At 46.3% G+C, this 20,877-nt stretch overlaps 1 protein-coding gene across 1 annotated transcript in view; it reads left to right on the top strand.

Annotated features, from left to right (window-relative positions):
- Positions 1 to 20,877, top strand: part of LOC109882907 (lipoxygenase homology domain-containing protein 1) — a 39,080-nt gene that overhangs the window by 12,860 nt on the left and 5,343 nt on the right. The window contains exons 17-38 of the mRNA XM_031806108.1: positions 69 to 145; positions 449 to 645; positions 1,269 to 1,461; positions 1,770 to 1,930; positions 5,346 to 5,513; positions 5,590 to 5,731; positions 5,861 to 6,012; positions 6,996 to 7,129; positions 11,766 to 11,914; positions 12,086 to 12,190; positions 12,388 to 12,516; positions 12,640 to 12,804; positions 13,094 to 13,275; positions 14,910 to 15,026; positions 15,293 to 15,455; positions 15,556 to 15,710; positions 17,383 to 17,595; positions 17,751 to 17,868; positions 17,961 to 18,169; positions 18,386 to 18,571; positions 18,757 to 18,884; positions 20,074 to 20,191. Of these exons, the coding sequence (XP_031661968.1) occupies positions 69 to 145; positions 449 to 645; positions 1,269 to 1,461; positions 1,770 to 1,930; positions 5,346 to 5,513; positions 5,590 to 5,731; positions 5,861 to 6,012; positions 6,996 to 7,129; positions 11,766 to 11,914; positions 12,086 to 12,190; positions 12,388 to 12,516; positions 12,640 to 12,804; positions 13,094 to 13,275; positions 14,910 to 15,026; positions 15,293 to 15,455; positions 15,556 to 15,710; positions 17,383 to 17,595; positions 17,751 to 17,868; positions 17,961 to 18,169; positions 18,386 to 18,571; positions 18,757 to 18,884; positions 20,074 to 20,191 (3,361 nt within the window). The remainder of the gene's footprint in view (positions 1 to 68; positions 146 to 448; positions 646 to 1,268; positions 1,462 to 1,769; positions 1,931 to 5,345; positions 5,514 to 5,589; positions 5,732 to 5,860; positions 6,013 to 6,995; positions 7,130 to 11,765; positions 11,915 to 12,085; positions 12,191 to 12,387; positions 12,517 to 12,639; positions 12,805 to 13,093; positions 13,276 to 14,909; positions 15,027 to 15,292; positions 15,456 to 15,555; positions 15,711 to 17,382; positions 17,596 to 17,750; positions 17,869 to 17,960; positions 18,170 to 18,385; positions 18,572 to 18,756; positions 18,885 to 20,073; positions 20,192 to 20,877) is intronic.

The raw sequence follows: 20,877 nt of genomic DNA, 5'->3' as shown, positions 1-20,877 counted from the left end.
CAGGTTGCGATAACAGCAGGTAATTTGGGTAAGAGTTAAGACGGCCATGTTTTCCTTTACCATCTCAGGTGGCTAGATCGGAATGAGGATGACGGACAGATTGTTCGGGAGTTGGTGCCATTTTCAGACGGCCAGCGTCTTTACAGTAAGTGTTTGTGGGAAAATATATTCATATTTTTGTCTAAATGACAGGCACTTTTATCCAAAGCGACTTACAATGGTGAGTGCATACACTTTTGTCTTTTTTCCCCTGTGGGAATTTAACCCACAACGCTGTTTTTGCAAGCGCCATGCTCTACTAGCTGAGCCACACGAGAGCTGTCAACTCACTGAGAAGTTTGTTGAAGTTGTTGTACGGAGACCACATTACTGTATTTACTACATTTGTTTCACCGCCACGTGAGTGAATAAACACACCTGAACTACAACTTGTAGTTCTGCCTTTCAGATGTTAGCTATCATGTGTCGGTGAAGACAGGCAGCGTCAGTGGAGGCAGCTCGAACTCCACCGTTTTTGCGAAGCTGTATGGGGAGAAGGGAGACACCAGTAAGATGATGCTGGTGGTCTCTGACAACAACCTGCGCAACTACTTTGAGGTGGGCCGGGTGGATGTGTTCACTGTGGAGACGTTTGACATTGGACAGGTACAGTAACAGTAACAGTATAATTCTTGGTTTTAGTGTTAGAGGCTACTAGAAGTGGACGGTATCCAGATATACTGTTTCTGTACCATACTGGTGTATACGGTATTAACGAATGTGCACACAAGGGGCGCTACCCCCCCCCCCCCCCCCCCTCCCAAAAACAAATATTGAAGGAAACGGGGATCTTGATTCAGGAGGGGATTGAATAGCTCTGCTGTAACCAAGAAGCTTGATCTTGACATCTAGCCACTTAGCTAGCAAGTTAGCAAACCAAATGCATAGCTGGAATCCTGAGAAGAATATTATTTATTTAGGTAACATTTATTTTTAAGGTGTTGAAAACCATACCCTCGATAAACGGTATGTCTCCCAACCAAGCCTAGAGGCGATGCCTTTATTTCTGCCAAAGTGTAATCTCTCAAAAATGAAAGATGTATATACACAAGCATTGTATACCTTATTCATACAAGGCTGAATCCTTAAGATACATGCACATAAGTCAGACGTCAGATCTGTCATTAAGTCATTAAAATCATGTATTGATGTTAACCTGAGATGCATACAAAATAGAATATTTGGTGAATATGAGTAGAAAAAGAAATGTTTTTTTTGTTGTACACCAGATCAGCCGTCTGATGATTGGCCACAACAACGAGGGGATGAATGCTGGTTGGTTCCTGGACAGTGTCCAGATCATGGTGCCGGCCAGTGGGAGTCAGTACATGTTCCCCAGCCACCGCTGGCTCTGTAAGGACGAGGCAGACGGCAAGACTGAGGTGGTGATCTACCCTAGCGAGATCCTGGACATTAAACAATGTAAACACACCTATTACAATACACCCTCATACACACCCAATTAATTATAAACAGACACACACCTATGGATGTTTCCTGCTTAATGTTTTTATATACTGTACAGGGAATCCAATCAATCTCTCAGGCTATCCACACAGATATGGAAAATTGAACTAACTTGAATCCAAAGATTTTGATTGGGGCGCATAGAGGCCCAATATATATATATATATTTGTGCCTCTATGCGCCTCAATCAAAATCTTTGGATATATATATATAAGTTGTGTTCTTCTGTAATATCATTATTTTGTTTAATCTTGTTTTGCAGTGATAAACTATGAGATAACAGTGGTGACAGGTGATGTGAGCTTTGCTGGAACCAACGCTAACGTTTTCATCCAGATCTACGGTGGTAAGGGCAAGACAGAGGTCGTCAATCTGGCCAGCAGGTCCAACAACTATGAGAGAGCAACTACTGAGATATTCAAGGTCATTATTGTCATATTTCATGTCAATACTTTTTTTCTGAGGAATCTATTTGAGACAAACTGACATTTTTCAATAGCATACAATATCGTTATAGACACAGTAATATTAGAAACGGGTAAGTAAATGGTTTGAAAATATGAATAACACCAATGAAGTGTATGTCTTCACCGGGGATAGTATTAAATATTATAGTCTAACAGGGATCAGGGTACACTCTTAGAAAAAAGGGTACGGTATTGTTCCCTGGGATACAAAAGGTAAAAATACATACATTGTACCTTCAGAGGTACACATATGATCTAGGGCTGGGAATTGCCAGGGACCTCACGATACAATATTATCATGATACAATATGTATTTGCGATTCAATACTGTGATTTTTATTGCGATTTCATGGTCCAAACATATTGCTCACCGTATGTCTGCTGCAGAGGGATAAGAGAAAGCCATGAGAAAACTAGTTTTGATCAGTCATGGAAATAAAAGCGCTGAAAACAAATTGGTTCTCTATTTAAAAAGATGGAGAACAGCTATGTAGGAAAAATCTTGGAGTTTTGGTGCAGGTACAGCCAACTAGCGCAGAAATTATATTGTGATATTGTCAAAACGATCTGATATATCGTCAAATAATATCCTGATATGTAGCCGTTTAGATTTTTTCCCCCATTACTAGTATGATCTCACATGGTACTGTTCGGTACATTTTAGGGTACATGTGCCCTAAATTGAATATAAAAGCTACAATCATCACACACCCAACGTACTGTGAAGGTACATTACTGTTTCCCAGGGTACAAACTTATTTTGTGTACCTTCACCTCTTGATGGTATTGATGTAACGCTCGTCTGAAAAAGAGGGAGTGGACCAAAGCGCGGTACGTGTTCATGATGTTTATTAAAATCTGAACACTAGAACAAAATAACAGAGCAAAAACGACAACGACCAGTTCTGTCAGGTGCAGCAACACAAAACAGAAAACTACCCGCAACACAGGTGGGAAAAAGCTGCCCAAGTATGATTCTCAATCAGAGACAACGATAGACAGCTGCCTCTGATTGAGAACCACACCTGGCCGAACACAAGATAGAAAACATAGAAATAAAGAAACTAGAATGCCCACCCTAGTCACACCCGGGCCTAACCAAAATAGAGAATAAGGGCGTGACAGTACACCCCCCCCCCCCCCCCCCCCAAAGGTGCGGACTCCGGCCGCAAAACCTCACTCTTTAGAGACTTACCCTTTGGGTCTAGACAGATGGACTGTCTGGCTGCGTACCATTGAGGATGGCTTTTGTGGAACATAGACTTGATCTGGGTGGGCCTCCTTTATGGCAGCGGCTCTGGTGCGGGATGTAGACCCCCTCCGCCTCTAGCTCCCCCCACTTTGGTGGCGCCTCTGGTGCAGGGACCCTTGCCACCGACCCCGGACTGGGCACCCTCGTTGCTGGGGGCCCTTAACTGGGCACCGTCGTTTCTGGAGGCTCCGGACTGGAGACCGTCATTGCTGGAGGCTCTGTGCCATGACTCCTCGCTGAAGGCTCCGTGCCATGACTCCTCGCTGGAGGCTTCGTGCCATGACTCCTCACTGGAGGCTTCGTGCCATGACTCCTCACTGGAGGCTTCGTGCCATGACTCCTCACTGGAGGCTTCGTGCCATGGATCATCACGGAGGCTTCATACCATGGATCATCACTGAAGGCTTCTTGCCATGGATCATCACTGGAGGGAGGCTAGGGAGACTTACAAGAGGATTAGTTCTGGGCGCAGGCACAGGACTCACCAGGCTTGAGAGACATACAGGAGGCCCTGTCCTTGGCAGAGGCACCGGATACACTGGGCTGTGGAGGCGCACTGGAGGTCTCGAGCTAAGAGCCTGCGCTACCCGTCCTGGCTGGATGGTGACTTTGGCCCGGCACGTGCAGGGCGCAGGCACAGGATATCCTGGGCTGTAGAGATGTACTGGAGGTCTGGAGAGCAGGGCTGGCACAATCCGTCCTGGCTGGATGCTTACCCGAGCCTGGCAGATGCGGGGAGCTGGGATGTAGGGCACCGGGCTAAGAACGCGTACTGGATACACCGTGCGCTCCACAGTATAACACGGTGCCTGACCAGTACGACGCTCCCTCCGGTAAGCATGGGGAGTTGGCTCAGGTCTACAACCTTGCTCAGCCAATCTCCCCGTGTGCCACCCCCCAAAAATGTTTTGGAGTGGCCTCCCGGTCTTTAGTGCCAGCCTTGTCCCCGTGTAATCCTTGGCACTTTTACTAGCTGCCTCCACCTTCCTTGCTGCTTCGACCTGTTCCCATGGCAGGCGATCTTTTCCGGCCAGGATTTCCTCCCATGTGTAGGATCCTTTGCCATCCAGGATGTCCTCCCATGTCCAGTCCTCCTTACCACGCTGCTTGGTCCTTTGGTGGTGGGTAGTTCTGTAACGCTCGTCTGAAGTAGAGGGAGTGGACCAAAGCGCAGCGTGGTACGTTTTCATGATGTTTATTCAAATCTGAACAAAATAACAAAGAGCAAAAACAACCAGTTCTATCAGGTGCAGCAACACAAAACAGAAAACTAGGCGTCTCACAGTACGGACATTGCAATTTATTGCCCTGGCCACATCTGCAATCCTCATGCCTCCTTGCAGCATGCCTAAGGCACGTTCACGCAGATGAGAAGGGAACCTGGGCATCTTTCTTTTGGTGTTTTTCAGAGTCAGTAGAAAGGCCTCTTTGGTGTCCTAAGTTTTCATAACTGTGACCCTAATTGCCTAACGTCTGTTAGTGTCTTAGTGTCTTAACGACACGATAATTTTTATGAATTATCTTTGAAAGACAGGGTCCTGAAAAAGGAATGTTTATGTCCATAATTGAACCCCAGTTCATACTTCAGATACCTTACAGTTCCTTTTTCAGGACCCTGTCTTTCAAAGATAATTCATAAAAATCCAAATAACTTCACAGATCTTCATTGAAAAGGGTCTAAACACTGTTTCCCATGCTTGATCAATGAACCATAAACAATTAATGAACATGCACAAATCACTCTGATTTGGCTTTCGCCTGCAACAACAGTTCTGTTATACTCACAGACAATATTTTTACAGTATTGGAAACTTTAGAGTGTTTTCTATCCTAAGCTGTCAATTATATGCATATTCTAGCATCTGGTCCTGAGAAATAGCCCGTTTACTTTGGGAAAGTTATTTTTCAAAAAATGAAAATAGTGCCCCCTCGCCTTAAGAACAACTCTTAACCTTTTTTTCTGAGAGTGTGCGGGATAAGCAAACCTGCAGTTACATGGCAAGGTTTTTTTTGCTATAAAGGTCTAGCCATATTGGTGGAGGGTGGATACCGAGAAGTTACATTCTGAGAGGCCACAGTGTAACAAAGTCTGGCTTCTGTCCTGACAACTGTACTGTAGATAGAAGCCAGCAACGTAGGAAAGATCTTCAAGGTGCGAATCGGCCATGATGAGGCGGGGATCGGCTCCGGCTGGTTCCTAGAGAAGGTATACGTCAAACACCTAATCATGGGCATGGTGACCAAGGCGAAGAAAAAGGATGACAAGAAGAAGAAGAAGAAAAAGAAGGTAAATCAAATATTTTTTCAGTTTCCTGTACTTTGTAATATCAGACTTTCTCAATAACGCTCTATTCTATTCTCAGGAGGCAGAGGAGGAGACAGAGGAAGTGATGCAGGAGATAGTGCAGACATATGTGTTCCCCTGCTCCCGCTGGCTGAGCCGGGGGGAGGAGGACGGGGAGCTGGTGGTGGAACTGCTTCCTGAGGATACAGACCAGCTGGAAGGTACTGGAGAGGGGAGAGGAGAGAAGAGGATAATTTTTTTGTTGTTTTGCAGCAAGTAGACAAATAATACAGTCACAACTTATGTATCAAACTAAGTCTGACTTACCTATCCTGTGTATTGTCTGACAGAGAACACCTATGAAGTGTGCGTCTTCACCGGGGACATGCTGGGGGCTGGGACTGACGCCAATGTCTACATCAATATTTATGGGGAGAACGGGGACACAGGGGAGCGCCTCCTCAGGAAGTCAGGCAACCTCAATAAATTTGAGTCAGGGCAGGTGAGAGAGGAGTCACACTACATGGGGAGAAAATTAACACTTACAGGAAACCAATTGGTCTTACAGGAAAACAATGGGTCTTACAGGAAAACAATGTGTCCATTGAAGTTAAGCGGTGCTTTACTTGGAAAACACTGGTCTACAAAGTATATACTGTAGCTGGTATGGGGAGACCGGACTTTGGCCTAGTTCTGCATGATTCCAGGTATTCTTGTAGCTTGGGTACTTGACTTTGTGTCCATTCTGCAATGCTACAATGTTGCTTTAATAAACTGTCACCCAGGCAAGTGCTCTTGTACATGGAATGCCCACAATGCCCTCATTAGCTTTACATATCCCTTGGGAAATCAATAATCAGACCCTCATTCAGCAATATGAGCTTCCATGCAGACTGTTGCTCTGAGTGTTTCTCTAGGATTACATTAGGTCCATTAGGCCATCTGTGACTAAGAGGAGCTGGAAGTAGTCGCCAAAGTCACTGAACCTGTCACCCTGTCTGTCGCTACATTGACAAACCTGATAGCGTGCATCCTCTTATTCAAAGTAGCGTAGGTATATGTTTACTAATCACTAAATGTGAACCAGTGAATTATTGAGCTTAAGTTTTGGCTCTTTGGAGCAAGGAGAAGTACACGTCCACAAACAATGTTTTATTTATTGCATCAGCCTAGAGAGGGACCTCTTGTCATGAATCAGTGACACACTTTTATAAGACCTTATTTACCAAATGAGTAGATAGTGTGCTATGTGGGAAATATGAGACCGCTTTGAGACTCTTTCTATGGAAGATGACAGACTTTTATTCAAGACTGCTGTTTTGGCACCTCTAATCATCTGGTGTATACATGTTACAAACCCCTTCTTACTAAAACAGTACAAGGACAGCTGAAGAACCCTTTATGGTTCTAGGTAGCAAAAAAAATCAGTTGCAAGAGTAAAGAATCCCCAAAAGTCTCTCTGTCAATGTTGCTGTTGTCATACAGGAGGATGTGTTCACCATAACAGCCATTGAGCTGGGCCCCCTGCGGAAGCTACGCATTCGTCAGGACAACGCAGCGTCTTACTCCTCTTGGTACCTGGATCGCGTGGAGATAGTGGACACCAAGGATGACACCACGTAAGTCACTTTTGGGTGCATCCTAATAGTCTGAGGAGAGGAGGATACTTTAAACTATTGAGATTCACCCAGACAGGAGTCACTTCCTCTCGTTCATTCCATATTGTAGCTACACTCATAAATGATCTTATCACTATCCTAGATATGACAGAATACTCACTCTCATGGTTGAACATAAAGTGTATCTGTGTGCAACAACAAAGTGTGTGACTGAATATGGTTCTCTTCCAAATAATAGTTTGGTGTCCCACTATGGGAATTTGCTCGATAGCTAATTCAATACAGAAGAATCCAATCACACAACGTCTGTCACAGACAGGTCAAGTGGACAATGAGCCCCTCCTCATAAGTGGCCACGTGCCCGCCCTCTGGTCATTCTCACTCTCTTACTTGCGAAGATCACTACGCTCTCTATGCTCTCCTGAGCGCCACTTGATCCCTGTCTTCCTGCTTAATGTTTTCAGGTGAGCCGTAAAGGTAAACGCTACTGAATGTAGGACGTCAGCTCTAGTCTTTGTGTTGAGTAATGACCTGAAGGAAAGTTTTTGCTTTGTGTAGAATTAGTCTCTGGTTGTAGCTAGTGTCACACGGCTAGCTACTGAAGCTAGCTTACGCCGCAAGTCAAGCTAACCACCATTAGCTCTTCCTACCTGCCCAGACGGCATCGGGGCGCCAGAGGAGAGGCGGTCCCCGGCAGGAACCCTGACACACCCTTCCCTGGCCTCGGCTGCTTCGCCCGGTCTCAAAGGGCAAAGTGGGAGGAGGGTGTGGAGTCCCCTTGGGTGTTGTCCACAATGCCCAAGGGGTACCGACTCCAATTCCGGTGCCGGCTCCCGTCTTTCAGGGGCCTTTGTGTCACCACGGTGGCCTACCCCCTGAAGAAAACCCTGCGGCTGGAGATCTCCTCACTCCTGGACAAGGGTGCCATCCGCATGATCGAGACATCAGAACGGCTAGGTGGGCTCTACTCCAATTATTTTGCGTTCCCAAAAAGAGACAAAGGGTTGCAAGCGATTCTGGACATCCGCAACCTCGATGGGTACTTGAAGGTACTGAGGTTCTACATGCTGTCCCCAGCCCACGTGTTGCAGGCCGTGTCCAGGGACCGGTGGTTTGTGACGCTGCACCTGAGGGTTGCGTACTTCCATGTTCCTGTTCACCCAGCTCATTGGGAGTACCTCCGATTCACTTTCAAAGGGGCGGCTTATGAATTCATGGTTCTTCCCTTCGGCCTCTCCTTGGCACCTCGTACTTTCACAAAATGCATGGACGCTGTCCTGGCACCTCTCACGTCCCGAGGATTTGATGATCCTCAATTACCTGGACGATTGGCTGATTTGTGCTCTGTCGCTCCTTTCTCTCAGGTGGGGTGGAGATGTAGAGGATGTGCCGCCGGGAGCTGGTCAGCACACACGTCTCCCAGATTGGCTGGGGGGGTGTGACCAAGGGCAGGTCGGCCAGCGGCTGTTGGCTACCCCCTTGGAGCGGCAGGCACATCATCTGAAGGGAAGACATGTCCTGGTGGGATCGGACAACACCACAGTGGTGGCTTACATCAACCATCAGGGTGGACTTATGGCACGGGAGCTTCTTCTCTGGGCTCAGGGACATCTAGTGTCTCGCACGTACCTGGCATCCTGAATGTGTCAGCAGATATGCTCTTGAGGGAGGGCCCGCCACCTTGGGGCTGGGGCCTACATCCCCAGGTGGTGCAGCACCTGTGGGACAAGATTGGGAGGGCGCAGGAGGACCTGTTTGCCTCCCTGGACAATGCACACTCCATGTTGGAGCCACCAGGGCCTCTGAGCTTGGATGTTCTGGCTCACGATTGGCCAGGGCTGGAGCTTTAGGCATTCCCCCTTTTCCCCTGATCCAGGCTGTGCTGGACAGGACCAGGATGGCTGAGCATCGTTTGCTGCTGGTGGCTCCATACTTGCCCAGACAACCCTGGTTTAGCCTTCTTCTGTCCCTGTTGTCTGTGACACCTTGGCAACTGTCCCTGAGACCCGACTTGCTGTTTCTGTATGGGGGAACTCTGTGGCATCCGAGACCGCACCGCCTCAGTCTGTGGGATTGGCCGCTGAACGGCACCAATGGTCCATGTTAGGACTACAGGAGGGCGTAATGAACACCATGCCGAGGGTACAGGCTACAACCGCGGCATACCAGTTGCGCTGGCGGTTGTTCTGCTCTTGGTGCACTGGTATTGAGGTTGTGCCCGAGTCCTGCAGGGTGCAGTATGTCCTCCAATACCTGCTGTCTCGCTTGGATGAGGGCTTGACAGCCTCTACACTGAAGGGTATTTGGCCGCTATACCTGCCTGCCATGTGGGATGGATGGACAGGCTTATTGGGGTGCCATCCCTTGACCTCCAGGTTTATGAAGGGGGTTCGCTCCCTGAAACACCTCTCTATGAAGGTGGCTTTCTTGGTAGCGATTACTTCCATGAAGAAGGTGGGAGGAGTATATCTCTCCACCCAACCCTTCATTCTTTCCAAAGGTTCTGTCAGACAGGCATGTGAACATCCCTTTTATCCTGTCTGCTTACGACCCCCCGGCAGTGGCGAGGGAGTCTGGGCCTTCCTCCGGCATGCTGTGCCCTGTGTGGGCATTGGCTGCCTATGCGGAGCGGACACGGTCAGTGAGAACAACAGGCCAGGTCTTTGTCTACTATGGTGAGCGAGCGCTGTGGGCTGGGCTATCAAAGTAGAGGCTCTCTCACTGGATTGTGGACACAATTACGACAGCATACTGCTTGGCTGGCAGGCCAGTGCTGGGATCTGTTGTGGCACATTCAACACGAGGTGTGGCTGGGTCCTGGGCTCTACTGAAAGGAGTGCCCCTCACTGACTTCTGTGCTGCGGCCAGCAGGGCTTCCTCTTGCACCTTTGCTAGGTACTTTCAGGTAAATGTGGCACCGCCCTCAGCGGTTGGCTCAGCGGTACTGGGCGTCGCCTCCCCTTCCGGGGACTGTGCCGGGATCCCCTTTCCACATTGACGGCCCCTGCGTCTCGGTCCCGCGCTGGGTGGCCAGGTCCCTCTACCACCGATTAAGTCTGGTACAGATATAACAATATATCGGAGTCATCCAATATAGTGAAACATAACAAAGGTTACGTATGTAACCATGGTTATGTGAGCTATATGGATCACTCAAATCCTCTGAGGCGCCTCAAAAATGATGTTGAGAACGTGTGTCGCGGCCATGGGGTCTACATATAGGGGCGGACCCCAGCCGTGACACAGGTCTTCACGGGAGTAAATCTGTAAATCCTCACCTTGGATGTATCCCTCCGCTGCGGAATGATACCAATATATTGGAGTGATCCATATAGCTCACATAACCGTGGTTACATACGTAACCTTCGTCTCTTCCCATCAAAACAGTCCCTTTTAGCGTCGCTGCCCCCATAGGCACAGGCACTACAATATTGAGCTTGGCCACTTCCCGCCTGTAGACATCGATACGCCTGTTTTTCTTATCTGGCGAAGATGCTCTGCTCAGGGCGTTGGAGAGCCTTGAGCCTAGGGCTTCCTCGTCCCCTTCTTCCTTGTCGGGGAAGAGACGGCTAATGCTGTAGCCATTTTTCTCATCTTAAACGAGCTGCTAGGTCGTCAAACAGCAGCTGAAGGTCTGCGGGGAAACCATCCATTATCTCTGCCCAGAAGTGATGGAATTGGGGTTGTGGGGCCGCCCCCTTGCTGTGAGGGGTCTCGTGGAGGGCCTGCTCTGTGTAGTCTCCATTTGAGGCCGGTTCTCGGCCACTCCCTACAATGCACGCAGGACTCAGGTTCATCCCCAAGCAGTCGATACGCGAGGAGTGTGTATCCTTGGCTACTATCATGTCCCCACATGGACACAGGTGTGTGGGTGCTGGGGCAGGAGCCCTGCTCGGTTCACCCTGTGAAGCGGTTGCGGGTTCCTTGCCACGAGAAGAACACAAAGGTTGTGTACTCGGGCAAATCATAAGCTAGCTAGCGTACGCCTCGTGGTTAATAGCCTAGCTAGTTAGCACAATGTTAGCCAAAGAAAAGTGTTGTGCAACATAGTCCTTTGGCGAACGAAGAGCCTGTCTTGACCGTCCAGCTGTGAAGCGTGGTCGGTCGTTCTAGTCAAGGCTAAGAGTAAACGTAGGTTGAACTTAACCAGAGAGAAAGCTGAAAATTATACTGTCTGAGCAGATAGGAAGAGCTAGTGGTGATTAGCTATCCGGGTTAGCTAAGCCTTGTGGCGTGCTTTTAACAAGTCTCAGTAGCTAGCCATGTGATGCTAGCTACAACCAAGCAGAGTCAAAAAGTTAAACAGCAAGACAGGGATCAAGTCGTGCTGAGGAGAGCTTAGAGAGTGTAGTGATCTTAACAAGGAAGAGAGTGAGAATGACCAGAGGGCGGGCGCGTGGCCACTTATAATCAGAGAGGGGCTCCCCTCATTGGCCAATCAACAAGGAAGAGAGTGAGAATGACCAGAGGGCAGGCGCGTGGCCACTTATAATCAGAGAGGGGCTCCCCTCATTGGCCAATCGACCTCTGTCTGTGAGAGATGTTGCTATGAAGCGAATTCCCATAAGAGACACCTCACTCTATTATCATAGAACTGGAGTTACACAAGTAATGTTAAGTATCTGTCTTGACACAGGTACTACTTCCCATGTAACCGTTGGCTGGCGGTGGATGAGGATGATGGACAGATCGCCAGGGAGCTGGTGCCCGTGGATGAGGCCTTCATGAAGAGGGACGATGATGAGGAGGGGACAGGTGCAGCTACCCTGGGTCTTGAGCAGAAAGGTAAGAGCCTCGGCCAGTGTGGGTGTTTTTGCTGTTGACAACTCCTCAGTGGTTAACTTGAAAGTTGTTTTGATGATTCATATTATTAGTGTCTATAATAACTTTAATAACAGTATTATGAACAGTCAATAACAGATCGCTCTCTTGTTATGTTTGCTTGTTTTCTTACAGCTATGTCTACAACTCTAGCCCTGAAAATAAAGACAGGAGAGAAGAAACATGCTGGAACGGATGCCAATGTTTTTGCTATCATTTATGGAGAAAAAGATGATACAGGTGCTATGAAATACAGTACAAGCTCCATTATAGTGGCATTATAATGTGGGCCAGTGTTATTATTATTATTTTTAATCTTCATTTTTGGGGGGGAAGGGGGGGGGGGTTATAGCTTATTTAAATTCATATTTCAAAATGTAAACATGTTTGTGAACTACTAATATTCCTTTCCCTAAACTCATGACTGTCTATTCCAGGGATAATCAACCTGAAGGCGTGTAAGACCCATAAGAACAAGTTTGAGCAGGGCATGGTGGATGAATTCACTGTGGAGGCTGTGGACCTGGGAGAGCTGGAAAAGCTACGCATCGGCCATGACAACTCAGGTGAGATCACGGGTTCATCCTTCCACTCATATCCACCAATTAACAAAGTTGAAAAGAATACAAACATCCCCATTCTATGAAACCCCTGACCTCATGACCACTGTGTCTGTGTCTGGTGCCAAGGTGGCTCTCCTGGTTGGTTTCTGGACTGGGTGGAGATCGACGCCCCCTCTCAGGGCCAGAGACTCCGTTTCCCATGTGGCCGTTGGCTAGATAATGGAGAGGATGATGGGGCCATAGTGAGAGACCTGTACCCCAACGAGCTCCAGACTGAACTCTACATGCCATGTAAGTCATGCTCTTTAACATTTAAACAGGTATGGAGTATGATACTATGTTTTTACAACACTTTCCAAGGATCTTTACAATGTACTTTGCTGTCAAGAACTGTTTGCTTGGGCGTGCAGCCTGTTGTTCCAGTGCCAAGAACGAACTAACCTACAGTATTCAACTAATCTACTGTTCACCAGGAGGAGATGAATAAGCCCTATGCTCTGTAGCTGTGACACTTTAGGACTGGGGTCGGTGACTACTGATCTGTCATAGTGACATCAAACCATCTCATTTCGCTTTTCAGTTGTCCCCTATGAGATCAAGATGTACACAAGTGATGTGTTTGGTGCTGGGACAGATGCAGATGTGTTTATAGTTCTTTACGGCTGGAAGGGCCTCTGCACCCAGCAGAAACACCTGTGTGTCAACAAGCGAGAGAGAAGGCTGTTCTTCGAGAGAGGAGCTGAGGATATGTTTATCGTGGAGGTGTGTATGACTGTTCCTGTCTTAAACCATACAAATTGTATACTTTTACATTTGAGAAGATAAGTGTTTACATACAGTATATGCCAAGACTACAGAATGAAATGTAAAAGTGGATGGCATTTAATCTAATGTGCTGTATGATATCCAGTACCAGTCAAAAGTTTGGATACACCTACTCATTCAAGGGTTTTTCTTTATTTTTACTATTTTCTACATTGTAGAATAATAGTGAAGACATCAGAACTATGAAATAACACATATGGAATCATGTAGTAACCATTTAGATTCTTCAAAGTAGCCACCCTTTTCTGTGATGACAGCTTTGCGCGCGCTTGGCATTCTCTCAACCAGCTTCACCTGGAATGCTTTTTCAACAGTCTTGAAGGAGCTGAGCACTTGTTGGCTGCTTTTCCTTCACTCTGCAGTCCAACTCATTCCAAACCATCTCAATTGGGTTGAGGTCGGGTGATTTTGAAGGCCAGGTCATCTGATGCAGCACTCCATCACTCTCCTTCTTGGTCAAATAGCCCTTACACAGCCTGATAGTCCCATTGATCGCAAACCAGATGTGATGGCGTATTACTGCAGAATGCTGCGGTAGCCATGCTGGTTAAGTGTGCCTTCAATTCTAAATAAATCACAGACAGTGTCATCAGCAAAGCACCCCTACATCATCACACATCCTTCTCCATGCTTCACGGTGGGAACCACACATGCGGAGATCATCCGTTCACCCTACTCTGCCTCTCACAAAGACACTACGGTTGGAACCAAAAATCTCACATTTGGACTCATCAGCCCAAAGGACATATTTCCACCAGGTCTAACATCCATTGCTCGTGTTTCTTGGCCCAAGAAAGTATCTTATTGTTATTGGTGTCCTTTAGTAGTGGTATCTTTGCAGCAGTTCAACTATGAAGGCCTGATTCACTTAGTTTTCTCTGAACAGTTGATGTTGAGATGTCTGTTACTTGAACTCTGTGAATTATTTATTTGGGATGCAATTTCTGAGGCTGGTAACTCTAATGAACTTATCCTCTGCAGCAGAGGTAACTCTGGCTCTTCCAGTGGCGGTCCTCATGAGAGCCAGTTAGCGCTTGATGTTTTTTGCGGCTGGACTTGAAGAAACTTTCAAAGTTCTTGACATTTTCCACATTGACTGGCCTTAAAGTCTTAAAGTAATGATGGACTGTTGTTTCTCTTTGCTTATTTGAGCTGTTCTTGCCATAATATGGACTTGGTCTTTTACCAAATAGGGTAATCTTCTGTATACCACCCCTACCTTTTCAAAACAACACTGATTGACTTAAACGCATTAAGAAGGAAATGAATTCCACATGAACTTTTAACAAGGGACACCTGTTAATTTAAATGCATTCCAGGTGACTACCTCATGAAGCTGGTTGAGATAATGCCAATCGTGTGCAAAGTTGTCGTCAAGGCAAAGGGTGTCTACTTTGATATGAAATATCTTTTGATTTGTTTAACACTATTTTGGTTACGACATATGTGTTATTTCATAGTTTTGATGTCTTCACTATTATTCTACAATGTTGAAAATAGTGAAAATAAAGAAAAACCCTTGAATGAGTAGGTGTGTCCAAACTTTTGACTGGTACTGTATTTGCCTGTAGTTGGAGGATGTGGGTGATGTCATTGAGAAGATCCGTATTGGCCACGACAACAGCGGCACCAACCCTGGCTGGCACCTTGACAGAGTGGAGATCAGACGCCTACTCAGGAAGGGAAAGGTACTGAAGAACTGCGTCTCATTCCTTCTCCCCTGTCCTCATTCACTCATGAATGGGCTGTTTCTTATTTAAAAAACGTTGTCCCCTTCACCCTGTTCACTCTCTCTGCTTCTCATCTCTGAGATGACAGAAGAGTGGGGTTTGAGCAATAGCATCCCCTACAGTAATCTTTACCCCATTGTGTTAATCAGTTCAGTCGAATCAGATAATCAAAGTATAATTCATTAAACTAATCAAAAACCCTTCCAACATGGCTGCCCCCTCAGGGTTCGGAGACGACCATCTTACCGTGTGAGCGCTGGTTGGCCAAGTCAGAGGACGATGGGGAGACGGTGAGAGAGCTCGTTCCCTCTGATATTATAACAGAGAAACTGTTGAAGGAAGGAAAACTGAAACACACAGAGATGGAGGTGGAGGATGCCCTTGAAAGTAGGTCCCTAGCTTCCTATACATGGTCATATGAGAGATATCCTCCCTCCTGTTCTGTTACATTGAATTGACATTAATGACTGCCTTTAATCTTCTCCAGCTCACACCTATAAGGTGTCTGTGAGAACGGGTGACATGTACGGAGGAGGGACCGACGCCAAAGTGTTTCTCACCATCTACGGAGACCTGGGAGACACGGGGGAACGCAAACTCAGCAAGTCTGAGAGCAACAGCAACAAGTTTGAAAGAGGGGCGGTATGTGTGTTATTATTTGGTAACACTTTACATTAAGTTGCAAAGATACCATATATACTGAACAAAAATATAAACGCAACATGTAAAGTGTTGGACCCATGTTTCATGAGAAATAAAAGATCCCAGAAGTTTTCCAAATGCACAAAAAGCTTATTTATCTCAAATGTTGTGCACAAATTTGTTTACATCCCTGTTAGTGAGCATTTCTCCTTGGCCAAGATAATCCATCCACCTGACAGGTGGGGCGGCAGGGTAGCCTAGTGGTTAGAGTGTTGGACTAGTAACCGGAAGGTTGCAAGTTCAAACCCCCGAGCTGACAAGGTCCAAATCTGTCGTTCTGCCCCTGAACAGGCAGTTAACCCACTGTTCCTAGGCTGTCATTGCAAATAAGAATTTGTTCTTAACTGACTTGCCTAGTTAAATAAAGGTCAAATAAATAAAAATAAAATAAATAAAAATCAAAGAGCTGATTAAACAGCATGATCACTTTGCACCTTGTGCTGGCGACAATAAAAGGCCACTCAGAAATGTGCAGTTTTGTCACGCAACAGATGTGTCAAGTTTTGGGGGAGTGTGCAATTGGCATGGTGACTGCAGGAACATCCACCAGAGCTGTTGCCAGATAATTGAATGTTCATTTCTCTACCATAAGCCGCCTCCAATGTCATTTTAGAGAATTTGGCAGTACGTCCAACTGGCCTCACAACCGCAGACCACGTGTAACCACGTCAGTCAGTCCAGGACCTCCACATCCGGCTTCTTCACCTGCATTATCGTCTGAGACCAGTCACCCGGACAGCTGATGAAACTGGGGGTTTGCACAACCAAAGAATTTCTGCACAAACTGTCAGAAACCGTCTCAGGGAAGCTCATCTCTCCTTGTTGGGCTCACCAGAGGCTTGACCTGACTGCAGTTCAGCATCATAACCGATTTCAGTGGGCAAATGGTCACCTTTGATGGCCACTGGCACGCTAGAGAAGTATGCTCTTCACGGATGAATCCCGGTTTCAACTGTACCAGGTAGATGTCAAACAGCATGTACAGAATTCCTGGAAGCTGAAAATGTCCCAGTTCTTCCATGGCCTGCATACTCACCAGACATTTCGCACGTTGAGCATGTTTGGGATGCTCTGGATCGACGTGTACGACAGTGTGTTCCAGTTCCCAACAATATCCAGCAACTTCGCTCAGCCATTCAAGAGGAGGGGGACAACATTCCGAAGCCCACTATCAACAGCCTGATCAACTCTATGCGAAGGAGATGCATAAAGCAAATGATGGTCTCACCAGATACTGACTGGTTTCCTGATCCACGCCCCTACCTTTTTTTGAAGTTATCTGTAACCAACAAATGCATATCTTTATTTCCAGTCGTTTGAAATCCATAGATTAGGGCGTAATTCATGTATTTAAATTGATTGATTTCATTATGTCGACTGTAACTCAGTAAAATCTTAGAAATTGTTGCATGTTCCGTTTATATTTTTGTTCAGTGTAGTTTACCATGTAGTTCCATGGGATACTAACACTGTCTATTAGGGGTAACTAATTAATGTAATGGAGGACTGGTCCCTGATTCCCTCAAGCCTCTCTCAGTCCATCGTAGTCCCTAAGAGCATACCGGTTAATTTGACTTCACTGCATGGGGTCCTTTCTTCTTCTCTCTCCCAGGTGGATAAGTTCTCCATCGAGGCGGTGGATCTTGGCCAGGTGTTTAAGATCCGTATTCGCCACGACAACTCCGAATTTATGGGGACAGACTGGTACCTGGACCAGGTAGAGGTGATGGACATGGAAACAGAGGAGGTATATATGTTCCTGTGTGAGCGTTGGCTTTCCAAGAAGAAGGAGGACAAGCGCATCGAGAGAACCTTCTACATCAAGGTAACAGTAATAGGGTTTATATTACAGATTTTTTCCCAGGCGGAATGTAAAGCCCCCACAAAGCAATATCCAGAGCTTCTGGCATTGTTCTAGTCTCATCAGAACTGTTGGCATCATTGTGATGTTCTTTAGTGGATTGTTTTGGCACTTCCCAGGATTATGAGGGTGAGAGGAACGTTGATCCAAACAAGAAGAGCACCCAGGCCAAGACAGGGCTGGACAGGAATGCAAACAAGAAGAAGAAGAAAAAGGCGGTCGTAGAGGAAGGTCCAGGTAAGCGAGCACATTGTTTGCAACGTTGCTTCATTAAACTCTGGGAGCATGTAAACACTGTGTGGGTGTTCTCTTTCCTTCCTGCTGGCCAGTCATCCCCTACCACTTCACTGTGTCTACTGCTATGGACCCTGACGCCAGCACCACAGCCAGGGTTTATGTCATCGTTATGGGACCCAATGACATTGAGACGGAGCGTCTGTGGCTGGACCTGCCTGAGGGGAAGAAGAGCTTCGCCGCAGGGACCATGGAGAACTTCCAGTGTTACGGAACTGACGTGGGAGAGATCAAGAGGGTGGAGGTAAGGATGAGGACGCTACTCACTAGGCTTGTCATGCTAGAATGGAAGCTGTTCATTACCCATGTAGGGTTAGGATTAAGCTAAGAATAAAGCTGATATTTGGATATTTGATTTTAATAGGTTACCAGCTTTTGTGGTTGCCTCTACCTCGCTCTCTTCCTCGCTTCCTATATTTATCTCTTTCTCTCCCTCTTGCTCTTTCTCTCCCCCCTCCAGCTGGGTCATAATGGGGCAACCCCAGAGAGCTGCTGGTTGGTGGACGAGCTGTCGGTTGCTGTGCCGACCAAAGGCATCAAGTACATCTTCCAGTGTAAGTGCTGGTTAGCCAAGGACAGAGGCGACGGTCTCACCGGCAGACTGTTCAACGTACTAGATGCCAACAGTATCAATATTGTCCGGAAGGTACGTTTGTTGGGACAATAACACACTGAATACCACTATGTGACAGAGAGGTGTTTTCAATGTGATTGGATGTTTATATACATACCTGTGCTTGGGATGCTCCTTCGTGGCAAGGGCTTCCTTGAAAGAGATTCTGCTATCTCAATGGGGCTTAAATACAGGACACATGTATGTTTCCCCTCCAGATCATCTATGTGGCCACGGTCATCACAGGCGACACCCAGGATGCAGGGACGGACACCAACATCTTCCTGTCTGTGTTTGGAGCCAATGGGAGCACAGAGGAGATGCTGCTGCCCAAGCATGAGGACAGGTAACATCACACTGTCATTCAATAGAGTGACTATAGTGTTGACTGGGTTGACTTGTATCGGGCTGTACCAACATTAGGGGGCCAACATCGGGGGATGTCCATGTGATGATATTATGGGGTACCCTACCCTAGCCTGTTAAACTCTGAACAGTTGCTTTGGGCCATGTACTGGGCCGGCAAGTTTTTTCACCGGGCTCACATAAAGGCCATAAATAATACGCTATGGTCATATTCATGGAGTATGCAATGTAGGTCAAGTCACCGAAAGTGCAAACATTTAGTATGCATGGAAAGGGTACACCCTGGTAGTCATTGTAAAGCAATGCATATGCTTCTCCATCCACATTTCCTTGTATGCATCCTCCACATGCGCCGTTGATCTAGCTCATCGTTTACAATAGGAAACGTGAATGGGAAAATACGTTTTAAGGTTCCTCACCTGTCTTACTTCAACAACACAAACTTGAAAGCCTTAATTGCTAAGGTCATTTTAAGATGTCAGGCTTGAAAATTCGTTCAGCCATTTTAGCAGAGTGACTCACTACCCAAACTAGACGCAACTGGTTTCAGGTGGCCAAGAGACGTCATGTGATCTCCTACTGCGATCTAGTGGACGAATTTGGAATCAGACAGGGGGTGTATTTACAGCAAAGATGGATAGAGACTTCAGCTCTCTCATATGTATATCATTCCTATAAGACGATAAATGAAGGCATGGCACGTTGCACAAGCCCTGCAGTTTTAAAATGGCTGTGTTCCTATGGGAGTTTGTGCATGTTTCGAGGCCAAAATAACTGACAAATGTATATTCTTTATATAAAAAAATACTTCTGGAACAGTGATTGGTGACATGTTTTATTTCAAACCTAGACTTTCAAATCTCTTATTCTCCAACATGGGGACAATTGGGGGGCCCTGTACAAAAAAACTGTACATTTCAGTAATTTTGTCGCATTGTTTCTGACACTTTTATAATAATCCCACAGTCCTTACCTTTCTAACAGTATGTGTTTGTAGGACTTATAGTTTTGAAACTGAAATGTACTTTGGAGGGTAGTATACAGTATTATGCGTCATTTAGAAAATGCCACCAGAGGGGTTCAGAGTTTAAGAGGCAATTTTTTTCTTGGCCACGATTATTCGAACCATTGGAGCCCTTGTACTTATCTAGCCATGTCTTCCTCCACAGGTTTGAGAGAGGTCAAGAGGACACGTTTAACCTGGAGATAGATGACATCGCTCCTCTGAAGAAGATCAGGGTTCGCATCGACGGCTCTGGGAGTCGCCCTGACTGGTTCCTCGACAGGGTTGGCACTCAAACTTACTGTGCTCATAGGGGCCGATTCAGACTTAGGACGTGTACGTCTTTCCTATACGTGCCTTTCCTACTCACTTCTCAGTATTTCGTATTAACACCTTATTCAGTCTTGTATCGCACTCTGCTGTGGCTACCTTGCGCGCTCTGAATAAATGACATTAAACTGCTGAAGACGCTCCCACTTGCTGGTCAACAGAATTTCTCGTGGAGTTTTCATCTAATAGGGTTGTCAGTACATTTATCTTAAGCCATCCCTTTAAATACGGTGTACCTTTTAGTTAGGATTTTGTCAACAGACTAGAATATATTGAGAGAACGGGTTCAGAATATTAGGGATCAATGAAAGAAAGCCATCTAAATATATGCTTATTCATCTCCGTTTTCAGCACCAATTGATAGATTTAAAAAAAATACTCTGATCTTGTTGATCATTTAGGTTTAGGAAAGTATTTATGAATCATAAAAAAAACTGGTTTGTAGAGCCTTTATGCACAAAAGAAAGAAAACGGTGGTTTGTGGCACATTCAGTTCTTCAACCCATGATAATGTTGGAAGTTTAGTGTACATAGAATTATAATAGAGGAAATAGTGTAAAATAGTAGGCTAGACCATCATCTATTGCCTGCACTAACCATTAATGCCCCAATGGGTTGGGCTCAAACTGTTACGGCTTGG

This window comes from Oncorhynchus kisutch, linkage group LG3 (genome assembly GCF_002021735.2).
Source record: "Oncorhynchus kisutch isolate 150728-3 linkage group LG3, Okis_V2, whole genome shotgun sequence".
In the NCBI taxonomy this organism is placed as follows: Eukaryota; Metazoa; Chordata; class Actinopteri; order Salmoniformes; family Salmonidae; genus Oncorhynchus; species Oncorhynchus kisutch.
Note: the sequence above shows the minus strand (reverse complement) of the source record. Positions and strands in the feature narration are given on the sequence as shown.